Source organism: Desmodus rotundus, chromosome 1 (assembly GCF_022682495.2).
Source record: "Desmodus rotundus isolate HL8 chromosome 1, HLdesRot8A.1, whole genome shotgun sequence".
Classification (NCBI taxonomy): Eukaryota; Metazoa; Chordata; class Mammalia; order Chiroptera; family Phyllostomidae; genus Desmodus; species Desmodus rotundus.
In genome coordinates, this window is record NC_071387.1 from 28,691,248 (window position 1) to 28,705,144 (window position 13,897).

The following is a 13,897-nucleotide window of genomic DNA, read 5'->3' on the forward strand; positions in this document are numbered from 1 at the left end:
TCGGAGGAGGGAAAGACTTACGTTTGAGGCCAGACATGGAAACCACAGAAGGCTGACGAATTAAACTACAAAAGAAAATTTCTAACGGTGCAAATGCCATCATAAGCACAGTCAAAAAGCTAAACAACAAAGTGCGCCCAGAAGTGTTAAAACTCAGGCAGCCAGCTCATGTCCTCATGTTTAAGGAGAAATTATATGTAACTGTATACAAAGTATGTATAATTATATGACATTTAATAAGAAAAAGACCAAGAAGCCACAGGAAAGGTGGGCAAGAGGGCCCTGACCAAGGAAAACACAGGTGGTTCTCATGCTTCCGAAGAGATGCTCAGTCTTGCCCCTTATTAAGGGGGTGCAGAGTAAATCTGCAGGGACACCGTGTTCGCCATGAGAGTGGCCAAGTTCAGAGATGAGAAAGTTGCAGAGAATGAGAGGAAACAGGTGGAAAACCGGGCATTCTGAAACACTGCTGGTTGACACAGAAGTCGTTCTAATCCAGCAACTCCCCTTTTGCAAGTTCTCCTAAGGCTAAATGTCAGGCAACTGTCATTACTCATGATGCGTAAGTTTTATAGAGCCGTTGTGAAATGTGAATTCGTGACTCCTGAACCACCGCCCTTAGGGGAAAGGCAGGGTTAGTTCCTGCAAGTCTGTTACAGGTTGGCACTTTTGTCAACGGATCAGCACGAAACCCGTTTTATGTGTGTTTGTCTAAAGACACCTCATTTAATGCATGTTGATGCTGCGCTTACATCGAACTCACAGCCAGTCAGTAGCACTACCACTTACGCCTGAGCGAACACACATGCTTTCTCCAGGCACATCTCAGCTCGGGAACACTGGACAGCCCTTCAGCACACAGTCGGGGCCGCCTTTAACAGTGAGATCACCGGCATAAAGCCCAACAATGTGAAAAATGTGGCCTAAACAGACCACAAAAAACCACGTAGTTATGGAATGCGGGCTGGAACAAGAAGACAGAGCCGACCTCACCTGGGAATGTGCGTGTCGGGCGACTCCAGTTTCCCAGTGTGTGTGTCAGCAAATGACCACAGAAGCATCACTAGTACTGATTTCAGGACTACAAGCAAGTTTTAGTGGGTGGGACAGTTTGCAAATGCAGCCTCCATGAATAAGGACAGTTGGCGTACTCCATGGGTGCAGAATGACATGTGTGAAGTTGCCCACTGCAGGGGAGGAAGGAAACACTCTGCGGATGAATCCAGATCTCTCAGTGGGGAACAGGTGTCCATATCTCAGACCTCCTTAACTCCCCCCAGGGGGTCTGAAGCACAAAGCGGGTTGACAGTGTCCACATCATTATGTTCTGTGGACGCACAGTATTTCTTTGAATGGAGGCTCCAGACATACCTACTAGGATGTAACTACTCCATTATTATTGAACAGATTAGGATCAGTTCCAACTTTTCAATATCGTAAACAGTACTGATTTGAACATCTCGTATGCATCTTCACACAGATCTTTAATTACTCCCTAGGGATGATTCCCAGAAGTGGGAATTCTGAGCGGAAGACATACGCACTCACCTCAGTGTTTGATGCTTCCTGACAGCACCCCCCGGAAAGACTGTGTCCATTTCAACTCCCACCAGAAGATTACTGTTATTATTATTTTAAATTCTTGGAAAATATACCTTGGAGTTTTTCCTTTTCATTACATCCCTATGTACCAGTGAAAAGGGCCTTCAGATTAGTACCTCTCATGTCTGTTGCCTTCATTGGTTGACATGATTCCCCGCCCCTCTTTTTCTTCTTTGGAGAAAAGGAGGGCACAGGGCATGCCCCACGCCTCTGCAGCATGCCACTTCCGTCCCTGGGCGGAGGTTCTCAGCTCTCTGCCTTGGTCCCGGGAGAGCTGCGGAAGAGACCAAGGCTTGGAGAGTGCAAAGCGATGCTGGGCTCTTCTGCATTCTCTCTCCTTGGGCAGCAACCTAAAAACAGTGTATTGTCAACTTTTAAAAATCAAGTTAATATGATGCGTTATGGTATTGTTTTGCATTCAGATGGAGGAAAGGCCATTTTAAAAAATCACCTCGATCAAAACCCCCAGCTTCAGTGGAGCACGACAGAGCCCTCGCGAACGTGCAAAGATCCTGTAGAAGACATAAACTCCCCAGAACAGTAAGTGCCTTCTCCTTGAGAAGTACTGCCGGAGAGCACGCAACTCCTGCAGAACAGTTTACAGTTGGCACCGTGTTTGCGGGTGCGTCATTGTATTTGGACTCCACAGCAGTCCCATGCGGCTGGTCAGATGACCATGCTCACTTTACAGATGAGAACACGAACATTCACAAAAGGGACATGACCAGTCAAAGCTCACCCCACTGCTAAGTGTGGGAGATAGGGTTGGAACTCAGGTCTAATATCAAATCCCATGTTCTCCACTGTAGCGCACTGCCCTTGTTATGTATGAAATTTGGTCTTGCTAAGTGTGTTTACTTATGATTTACTGAGACCTACTATGTGTCAGACATAGCAGTGAAGAAAATAGACGACAATTGCTTCCTTCATGGAGCTTCCAATCTATCTGGTAGGACAACAATTTAATTTAAAAAGCAAAACCTGGTATCTTAAATGATAGATGCTTTGGAGAAAAATAGAGCAGGGGAGGGGGCTAAGAGTATAATTTTAAATGGGGCGGTCGGAGGAGGCTCAGCGAGAAGGTAACATCTAAGCAAAGACCTGGGCATCTCACTTTGCCGTGTTCCCACTGCTGGTGTTTAGTTCTTCCCAGCTCACAGCAGATTGGAAGCAGAGATTAGAAATGTCAGCCCTGCAAGTTGGCTCCTGGGAGGTGACATGCAGTGAGGAACCAGCAAAAACAGCTGAATCACCAACTGCCGAGTCATTTGGGGCCGTTCAGTGTCAGAGCTAATAGCCTCGCAAACCAGTTAGCTCCAAGGCTCACTGGCTTCCAGTCCAGAACAGTCACTGAGGGTTACATGGCCTGCATCAGCGGTTCGCCTCCCAGTTCCCTACACGACAGTGTCAGCGCCTCGGCGGTAAGGTACGGGTCCTTCAAGGGTCCCTTGGACTGAACACAGGCTCAAGCACCAAGTGGGTTCTTGGCAACTGTTGGTTGAGTGAATGAAAATGTAAACAGGGTCCCACCAGATAGCAGAATGCTATGGCCCTGACAACCACACAGATGCCCGCCTTGCCCAGCTAGATGGCCCTGCCGGGAAGGCTTGGACAGGGCGCCCTTTCCCGGGATAGAGTTTATTCTTCAGGTCCTTTTGCCTGGACTCTGTGCCCACACCATCTTGCCTTACGGAAGCGATCGTAGCTGCCATTAACCCAGCTTCAACTTTCATTCCAAAATGAGGACTCCAATACCCTTATCTCATGAACATCTGTGAAGTATCTCTTGAGAGAAGCCCCTCTGGCCAGCAGGTCCGTAGGGAGTAGGGCAGCCCTGCGTCTGTCCCCTCCCATCTCAGATCTGCACCAGCTCCCTCCTTCCAGTCCAGGGCTCAGTGCACTGGGGTAAGGCAGCCCCTGTGAAGTGACCAGCCTGCCCAAGAAAGCTCAGTGGGTTAGCAGAAGCAGGAGTCCCACCTTGCTTTGCTTCCGGCTTTGTTTCCGTGAGCAAGTTACATAAACTCATCTGTGTAATGGGAATACTGCCTTTGCCTTCTGGGTTTTTGTGACGGTCTGGGTTCACCCCACCTACCTAGCCAGGCTCTGGGGACACAGAAGGCCTGAGAATACAGGGAAGGCAGCTTCCCAGCTGCCACAGAGAAGTGCACAGAGTGCAGCTGAGCAGAGCAGGGGCGCTGGCCTGGGCACATTCCCCTGACAACTAAGGGGACTTCCTGACCCGCCAGTCACAGAGAAGGCAAGTACAGAAGGTGTGGCAGTAAGAAGGGAGTCAAAAGGCAGCTCCCTTTTCACTCCGCCCCTCCATCAGTCACGCAAATCTGCCTGCTGGGTTGGGGTATTCTGGCTGCAGGTTAGAAATTTACCGAGGCTGTGAGGGCTTAGAGGAGGAAGGGGCTCACTCTCTGAGAGAATTAATACAAAGAATGGGCTTTGAAGGAAAAGCAGTTCATCAGCTCCGAAGTAGACCAAGGCTCTCCAGGCTGGGGAAACAGCATGTGCAAAGGCACAGCGAGAGGCCATGAGCAGTTGTAGGGGAAACTAGCCACCAGAGGGTAGCGTGTACAGAGAAAGGAGGTAGAAGATTCAACTGGAGAATTTGGCAAGAGATAGATCTTAGCCCTGAGTGTCCCTTCTCAGTAATGCTAGTCACCAAAGAAGCCCAAAGACCAGAGGGAACCTACTGGAATTGGCCCAGTGAGAAGAGTTGAGGTCCTGGGAAGGCAGGAGAGACAGAGCCAGTGGGGAAGGACAGATCAGCTGGGAAGCCTTTCAGGGAGGGAACCCAAAGCCAGGTCCATGTGGGGGGTTGCAAGGGTAGAGAATGAGAACTCTCTGTGTTTGCAGCAAAGCCTTGTTCTTAGGAATCACCAGAAGCTCACGAAGCATCCCCCTTGCTTATCGTCTCCCTGGTTATTCCCAGGGTGGTAGTTGGCACAGGTGGGCCTGCATTAAATACCTGCTAGATGATGAATGGTTAGAGGATAGGATGGCCAGATCTTAAAATCCGAGAAAACTGCTCCTACCATCAGCCTCTTAGCCAAAGCAAGTCCAAGGAACTTTATGGTGAGTAGCCAGATAGCCTTCATTAACACTCCTCTCTCTTTCTCTCTCTCTCCCTGCCACAGCATCCAGCGCCGGCTCTCCCTCCAGCTCCCCATCCTCCACCACGCCTACCTCCCATCCATTGGAGGCGTGGACGCCAGCTGTGCCAGCCCCTGCGTCAGCCCCACAGCCAGCCCTCGCCACAGACATGTGCCACCTTCCTTCCGAGTTATGGTCTCGGGCCTGTAAGGGTGGTAGGCCTGGGACCGGGGCCTCCCCCATGACAGAACCACACAGAGCAGAGGCGTCTGCTGCAGGAGCACGGTCGGATCTGGCTGCGGAGAGGCAGGGCGCCACGGCTGGCCTCGCAGGGCTGCTCGGAGGCACTCAGGTGAACAGGACGGGCGCACCTGGCACCTGACGTCACGCCTTATTTGTGAAGTTTTGATTCTTTCACAAAGAAGAGGAATGGAAATGAATTCTTCCTTCATGCCTGCAAACAGGAGAAACTGGGATATTTGAAACTTTGAAGAACAAAATATCCTAGACAAGGAAAGAGTCACTAGAACTCCAGCTAGAAGTCACTGAGCAGCCTTGGGAAGAGAAAGGGCTTCTGGAGACATGGCCTCCGCCTCTGCACACGTCACTGGCTGCAGCCCTCCTGAGGCCAGCCCTCCTCCCCTCCCGGGAGGGAAGTGGGCAGGGCAGCCAGGCCCCCAGCTGCCAGTCCAGCCGACCCCAGCCTTCCTGGAACAGGGAGCCTGCAGGAAGTGCGGCCAGGCGCAGCTCCTTGGCGGGTGGCCGGTCCTGGGGTGCGGGAGCAGGCTGAGCGCATGCCTCCTGGTGGGACCTTACTCTCTGATAAATGCCACACATTAACACAATAACACACGTTCTGGACCGTGGGGATTTAGGGCACGTCACTGCAGACACGTTCTGCAGCATTCACCGACAGTCGGTCACACACCCACCACGCTGGCCATGTCCTTGTGTTTGTATCAGGTGTTCCCGGTAATAAGGGGGCCACCTGAGCCAATCATGGAATGTCTGTTCCCAGCACACACACAAAAGAAAGATTGTGCACTTTAACCTCTCTCCAGGGCCCAAGGGCTTGCCGGGTTGGTTTTTCCCCCACTGACTTTGTTTCTAACCAAAGTGAATCATGGGCATTCTTCTAGAAGACATCCCTGTAGCGGCAGGGGAAAGAGTTGCTAGCTGGGGGCTCCCTCGGCTTCCAGAAGGCAGCCTTCAGTCCAGACAAGCCAGTGAGCTGTGCCCATGGGGGTCACAGGGGCGATCAGTCAGCACACTGATTCTCATTCATAAGCTCACTCTTCCCTTTTCATTGAACCCCAAAGAGCACCGGCTTGAGAGTAAGACAGACCTGGGTTCAAGTACTCACTCCACTGCTGACTCCCTCCATGACCTTGGGCAAGTCACCAGTGTCTCTCTCAGCCTCAGTTTCCTGTCTCCAACAAGTTGGGGTTGAAATAACACCCATCCTGCCTACCTCACAGGGTCACTCTGAGGATCAAATCTTGATCTTGTGCAGGAAAGCTTCGGACCAAACAGCGAAGCAGCCCTGACCCGTGAGGTATCAGGATGACCGTGACCTTCAGCCCCCACATCAGCCAGGGGAGCGACCCAGAAAAGCTCCCAGCACGGCCCTCCACCAGGATCAGCCGGCCGAAGAGAGGCTCCCTATGACTTTTGTGACATTCCTAGACGGGTTCATTCTTTGCTAACGAAAGGCTGAATGACAACGTCCAGGACATCTGCACAACTGAGCGGTCGCTCGCTCCCTAAAGAAACCTAATGGCAGCTTCAACAGGCAGGCAATAATCTCCTCCCAGACCCCTGAAGCCAGGAACATGCTGCTGTCACCACCAGGCTTTGACAAAAGGGCCCGCGGGAATCTCACCGTCGCCAACAGTTCAACACACCCTATTTCACGTAGCATAGCTTTCCCCTCCCCTCCCCCAAAGAGAGGTTATGGAGGTACTGTAGCTTTTAGGGGAAAAAAAAATGTTAACACATCACAGGTCAAGTTGAAGTCATTGTCTGTTTCGGCACTAAAAATCGGTGTTGTCACTCACTGTGTATTACCAGTATTTACTTGCTTTCTTGATTTCACCAAAATCAGATTTAATTTAAAGGGCCACACTAATTTTTCAAAGAGAAAGAGACGATTCATTGTACATAATGTATACACACACAAAAATACCTGTAGAAATATTATTCCAGCATAGCAAGGGAAAAAGAAACAAGTGTCAGACAGTCGGCGGTGAGTGTGCGCATCTGTAACCCATCGTGATTCCCGAACGTGCACAGTCTTCTAGGTTAACCCACAAAGTACATTCTCTGTCTTAATGATACTGTAGGTTCACCCATTTTTTTTAATTTCCCTGCAAATAATAAGCCCCACAGAAGTGACTCTAGCTATGTAACGGTCTGTTCTTTTACACAGCAAACACACCGTACATCTCCAAAAAGGCTTCAGCCTGAAGGTGTTTCCCAATGATGTTAGTGCACAAACGCTTTAAATTAGACTGGAACTGCCAGAATCAAATGTAAATGAGGAATTTCTTGAACCCCTATTGCATGGTATCAATTTTTAATAAATTGTTGCAAATTTGTTTTTATGAATAAAAGGGGAAAAACTGTCATCTTTAATGCCTATTCCTAAGCCCAAAATGCAGGTCATTTCAGGCCATATTCCTCTGCTCAGGTTCTCAAGGGACAGCTCTGGGGCTGCCTGCTCAGCATTGTCCCTTCCTTCAGAAGTTGCCCTCCGCTGCCTTCTGCTGACAGTTACTATGTTACCGTGTGACCCAGCTTCTGGCCGCAGGTGATGGATCCAAAGTGGGAACCTGACCTGACCTGCACCAGTCGTAGGCCCCTCCCCCAGGGTTCCTCTATGTAAAGATACGTCGTTGGCCACAAAGGAGAACAATGAAACCAATACAAACAGAAGCAGGACCAAGAGGTGGGTTCTCATGGCTTCTGAGCCTCTGGACAGCTGTTCCCCAGGCCAGCAGCCCCCTGAGCCTTCCCATGTTGGGATGCACAGGCCTTCCTTGGAATATCAGTTCCTCTAATAATCGCCCTCTTTGTCAGGATTGGTTCAGGTTCAGTCCCCATCACTTGCCTCCAAAAGGTTCCTGACTAATCCAGAAGCCTCGCTGCCCCCCAGCCTTGATACCCCCTCCAGGCCATGACAGCCTGTGAGATTTGGTCCCGTGCTCCTTTCCAGCCTCATCATGCACCTCCTCCTGGACCCTGTAGACTGTTAGCACTTCCTCCACCTGCTGGCCTCTCAGCCTGCAGCTCCATCTCAAATCCTCCCCATTCTTCAAGGTCCAAGCAAAACACCACCCTAGAGTCCCCAACATGAAATCCTCCCTTCCTACTTTCTGTGCTGAGGACACTGTCCCTCTGTGGTGGCACTGGCCCTCCCCCGCACACCCCCCAGACCATGAGCCCACTGAGGATGGGGTTCACATCTGCTTCCTCCATGTCCCACCCAGCATCAGGCCCTCCCATTCGCTCAGAACAGCCTTTGACAAACCTTCAGCAGAACTGAACATTTCAGCTGAGGCATGCCCATGTTGGCTGCTGGGTCTGGAAACGTGAGCAAGGGCAGAGTGCCAAAGTAGGCAGGGGAGGCCTGAGGCCAAGTGACTGGATATAGACCCCAGAAGCAGGGGTACTGGGCCCACAGACTTCCCTGGAAGGCTGGTCCCAGGCCAGTTTTCTACTGCCCAGGATTCTCAGTGGTGAGCCTGCCAAGGAGCAGGCCTCCAGAATCCTGGTCCTGAGAGAGCCCTGCTCCATGCCACCTTCTATACAGCCCTCCGACGTGATGTAGGCTGTTTGAGGAGGATGGGAAACAGGTCCAAAAACAGAAGAGGATCACCCAAGGCAGGAACAGAACCAGAATCCTGACTGGTCTTTCTCTACCTGACCTAGAACCATAGAAATGAAGAGCTAAGAAGGACCTTAGAGGTTTTGTCCAGCCCCTCATTTTATAGGTGGGGAAACTGCAGCCCAGTGACAAGAGCCAAGGTCAAGCAGAAGGTTCTGAGGAGGCAAGCACGGAACCTAGATGGCCTGGCTTTGAGGCGCCAGCTCTCTCACCTTGAGTCCAAGTCCTCATACCCGGCCCAGAATCGCAGGCAGCAAGAACAGCCGTGGTGGGGACACACTCCAACATGGAGACATTGCTCCGCTGACTCGGGTTCTTGCGAGATCTTCCTCTCTCTCCCATAAATATGGAATCGCTGATGAAAACACTTGACTTCACCCCTCAACGTGTCGGAAAGGGAAAGGGCTGAAGAACACCCCCGTTACCATCATCGCTGCAGCTCTCCAGGTCTTGCTGGGCTTTGAGGAGCAGGTTTGCGCTGACTGAAACCTGAAGGCGAGGTCCGGCGAGCAGGGTTGCACTTTGTCCTTCTTGTCCTCCACGGGACAGAAATGAAAAGAGGGACGCCGAGCTCTGATGACATCATTTGGACTCAAGGACCAGCAATGCCTAAAGACACATCTGCCCTTGAGCCTTTTGGTTTTGAGCCAATATGTCCCTTTTTCTGGTTACAGAGTAGTGTCTCTGTCACTTAACACCAGAAGAAATCTGTGAGAATCAAGGGAGATCCACATGAGGGCTCTTTTTTGTTCAAAACTTTATGGATTGATTGATTGATTGATTGATTGATTTTAGAGAGAGGGGAAGGGAGGGAGACAAACATCAATGTGAAAGAGAAACATCAATCAGTTGCCTCTTGCACACTCCCTGGCCAGGGACTGAACCCACAATCTAGCCATGTGCCCCAACCAGTAACCGAAACAGCAACCTTTTGCTTTTGCAGAACGACACCCAACCAGCTGAGCCACACTGGTCAGGGCTGTTCAAAACTTTTGAGAATTCTGCCCTCCTCCCTTCCCCTCACTTTGAGAGACTTTGGGAAATATTTCCCCGTTACCACACATATCGCTGAGTAGGGAGGGTGAATAAGGAGACGTAAGGGTCTAAGAAGCCTCAGGAAGTTAAAGAAGGGTCAGTGGGCCCGGCAGAGGACCAGGGGACTGGCACCAAGCTGTGTGCCCCCAGGAAGGACCCTGTGTCTGTTCTGCACTCTCTGTCCCCTACCTGTCCCCCACCTCCTTGGCTGGTTATACCTGGCTTGGCCCTGAGGTGCAGAGTTTGTGAGATCCCAGGCAGTAAATGATTAACACACTCTCTTGAAGGGAAAATTAGTCCCTCCCCTACCTCCACCCCACACTTGAAAGCAAGTACCCCAACAAGTACTGGCAAGTACCCCAGGCTCACTCAGTCATGCTTCATCTGACCTTGGGGGTCCTGGGTGGGTCCTGCGTGGAGATGATGATTCACTGCCTGCTTGCTTCCTCCAGGTTTCACGTCCAGGAGCCCCAAGCCCCCATGAGCCCCAGTGAGCCCCTGCCCTTTGTCAGGGCCTGTGTGGGGCACCTGGGAAACAGCAGTGAACAGAATCCAGGTCTCAAGAAGCTCGTAGGCTACTGGGGAGACCGGTGCATAAAGAGGGAATGACAGTCACGTGCGATAAATACCTGGCTCAGGACTGGGAGCCAGGGATGTTTCCTGGGGGAAGTAGCCTCCATACAGGGCCGGCTTCATGGCCACGGGACCTGTGCAGTCACTTACAAGAGTCATTTTGTACTAAGCCCTACAGAATGGGTAGCAGCCCTATACCTAGACCTGAAGATGAGCAGGAGCTAGCCAGCAGCAGAGGGAAGAGAGAGGAAGGCTCAGGGCGGGAACCGGCAGTCCGACTCTTGCAGGATGTGTATACCAGCTGGGGCTCTGCAGTTGCCCCCAAGGCCAACTGGGCTGTCTCATGCTAATCATTTACACCAGGATCAACATGGCCTCAGATCCCTGAATGATCAGACAGCACACATCCGGTCTGCGTGTGATGACACGGGTCATATCTCCAGGCCTGGGTACAAGTTTCTACTTCCCCACTTATCTGGCTGTGCAGCTTTGAATGGTTCACTCAATCTCTCTGAGCTCCTGGCCCCACACCTGTAAAATAGATAGAATACCTCATCCAGGGGCTCATATGGATGATATTTGTTCTATTCCCAGGCAAGCAGCCTGTAGAGTGAGCAGCTTCAGTAAGTGCAGCGGGGCAGCCAACAGTCCTCTGAACTCCTGACAACAGAATGCATCTGAAGCAGGAAACTGTTAGGGAAAATATGTTGGCACACTGTTGGGGGGGAAGGTGAGATTCTGGAGACAAGGCTGAAAAAGAGACAGGCAACAGTTTGTTAGAAAGGACTAGAAATTTTCAAATGGGAGGAGAGAGAAAGGTGAGAGAGGAAGGAAGCCATGTTCAAGTAACATGGCAGTGTGGCCAAAGGACTTTTAAGAGCAGAGACATCAAACATTTGATTTTAAGTCATTTGTGTTGCTGTGAAGCAAACCATCTCCTTCCCTTCCCTTCACTGCCACCCACCCCCACACCTGGAAAATTTTCCTAAAAACCTTCAGTAATATTTACTATACAAGTAAAAATCTTGTAGATTCGGGTGGAAATGAAAGAAACGGACGAATACTCATTGGGTTTGAGTAGAAGCCAAAGTGGGGATAAAAGAAAAAGTAAACCACAGGATGCAGAGGGAAAGCACGCTCCCTGCACAAGCAGGAGCATGGGCTCCCGGTGATCGTGAGCACATTAGCTCCCCAGAAATTCGGAAGCACTGGAAAGGCCCTGGAATGGGGAGCATGGATTCATACCCTCTGGATCTCGCTGGGCACCGTCCCTCTTGCTGACATCCAGGTTATAATATAAGTAACAGGAAACATTTTATCCCATAGAGCCACAAATCTCAAAGATCCTGAATGCAAAGGTAGAAATACTAGAAAGCAAGACCAGTAACACCGTGGTCACCTATATCGCAAAATAAAGTCCATGCTCACAGCTCTGCAGTGGGGTGGAGCTGGAGAAACTGCCCACCGGCAGGCTCTGGAAGTGCTGAAGAGCCGTTAGCTTGACTGCCTTTGCTCTCAAGGTCATGGCTGCCCTCTCTGCTCTGGTCCACCGACCTGTTACTGGGGAGCCCTGGCACACATGGGGAGTTAGGGATCTGAGCCAAGAGGAAATACATCAGATTTTTCTCCATCTGAATTCCAATGCAAAAGACCCAGGGCAGTGTCCGTCAAACTTGAAAACTGTAGGGACACCTTTTAAGACATAGCGTTGACTTAAATTGTTTTTATAAAGAAAATCACTTAAATATGTTCACACTAAATATAAACACATGCGTATATCCTTCATATAAAAGCCAAACAAATTTATAAATGCAAACAAAATGACAAGGCCATTAAAAAAACATATTAACGACATTGATATAATGGGATCCATGAGCTTCTGCTGAAAAATAAATTGCATCCCACGATGCAAGCACAGCACTGACTGACTGCTCCCGGGCACGTTCCTTTGAATTCAGCCCGCCTGGTGTGATGACTCAATTAGCACACTGCTTTCCTCTATTTAAACTACTGTGAAAACTTCATTTATCCAGCAGGCCACGGTGTCACTTAGCCATCACTCAGCTCCAACACATCCCTCCTCTATTCAGTCCATCTTTGTGTTTTCCTCCTGAGCCGCTGGCAGTCAGGGGACCGCCCAGATGATACACACAAATCAAACGGTGATTGAGTGCCGACGCTCATTACACACCAGGCTAAGTGCTCTGCAGCCATAATCTCATTGAGGTCTCACAGGGACCCTAGAGTAGGAACGATTATTGCCGCCCTTTTGCAACTAAAGGCACTCAGACACAGAGGGTGGATATGTCCTGGGCCACACGGCTGGAATACAGAGTGGGAATTTGAACACGGGTAGTCCTCTCTACCACTTCCTTAAACTGCCTCATCGGAAGTAGCTGGATTCAGATGACCCAGAATATGCCTATTTCATTCATTTTAGATTACCCTAAAATGAAAGCACAATTTTTTTTTTAATTCATAGAGATGAGATTCATTCGAGGCTGTAAACCCCAGTCTGGGCACCTTTGACCCAGGCAATCAATGTGAGCTGGAAGCCCGATTGCCCCGAAGCCCCAGCAAGGCAACGACATGGAAGAAGCAGAAACAGAACTCTGCCCAAGTTGCCCATTGCCCATGGCCCCCGTCCTCCACCCCTGAACACTGGATATGGAGCATTCAGGCCTCCAAGATCTGGCAGAAGGATTCTGCCAGCATCCCAGGGTAGGCGAAGCAAGATAAAAGATGCTCACCCTTCTGGGGAAAAATGCCAGCCCTGGATATGCTAGTCACTGCTTAGAAATGACCAGGCTGGCAAAAACTGGAAAATGCCCGAATGCTCTCAACAGTAGAACAGAAAAATACATGACATAGTAAAGTCACAGGGTGGAATTATTATACAGCAGTGAGAATGGAAAAAACTATAACTACATGTGACAACATGAATGAATTTAAAAAACATGTATAGTGAAAGAAGCCAGACATAAAAAGAGGATGTACTGTAAGATTCCATTAATTAAAAGTTCAAAAACAAGCAAAACTAATCCATTAGACATCAGAATAGTGGTTGCCCTTGGTGGGGAAGACGGTATGAGGAGGGCTTCTCGGTGCTGGCAAGGTTCTGGGGCTTGATCTAGCGCTTGTTACAGGCCTGTGTTCAATTCATAAAAATTATTTGAGCTGTACCCTTATGATGTGTGATTACATGTGTACCTGTAATTGTACACATATGTGTATATATAATCATACACATATGTGTATATTTTACATATACATATATGAAAATACAGCTGATAGTAAAAAAAATCCATTAGAGCTCTGGCCCATAACCAGAAGGTTGCGGATTCAATCCCGTGTCCAGGCACGTACAATCCCGGTCTGGGCACATATCAAAGGCAACCAATTGATGTTTCTCTCTCTCCCTTCCACTCTCTCTCTCTAAGAAAAGCAATGAAAAAAAAATCCACTAGAGTGTTTGAGGATTCTGCAGCATAAAGACAAACAGCACCAACAAGCTGAGACTGAACATACTTTGCGAAAGTATTTCCTGCAGGAAACAGAAGTAAATGTCAAACCTCACCTGCTCTAGTCTCAAGAAAAATTAATAAAACCTGGTTTCTTTTTTAAATCTTTACATATTGATTTTAGAGAGAGAGAGGAAGGGGGAGAGAGAGGGGAAAAGTCAGTTTGTTATTACACTTA

General features: G+C 49.6%; 1 protein-coding gene across 1 annotated transcript in view; it reads left to right on the top strand.

Annotated features, from left to right (window-relative positions):
- Positions 1-7,311, top strand: part of GABBR2 (gamma-aminobutyric acid type B receptor subunit 2) — a 330,217-nt gene extending 322,906 nt beyond the window's left edge. Inside the window, exons 18-19 of the mRNA XM_053922306.1 lie at positions 2,025-2,142; positions 4,749-7,311. Coding sequence (XP_053778281.1) covers positions 2,025-2,142; positions 4,749-4,914 — 284 coding nt within the window. The 3' untranslated portion in view covers positions 4,915-7,311. The remainder of the gene's footprint in view (positions 1-2,024; positions 2,143-4,748) is intronic.
- The last annotated feature ends 6,586 nt before the right edge of the window (positions 7,312-13,897 follow it).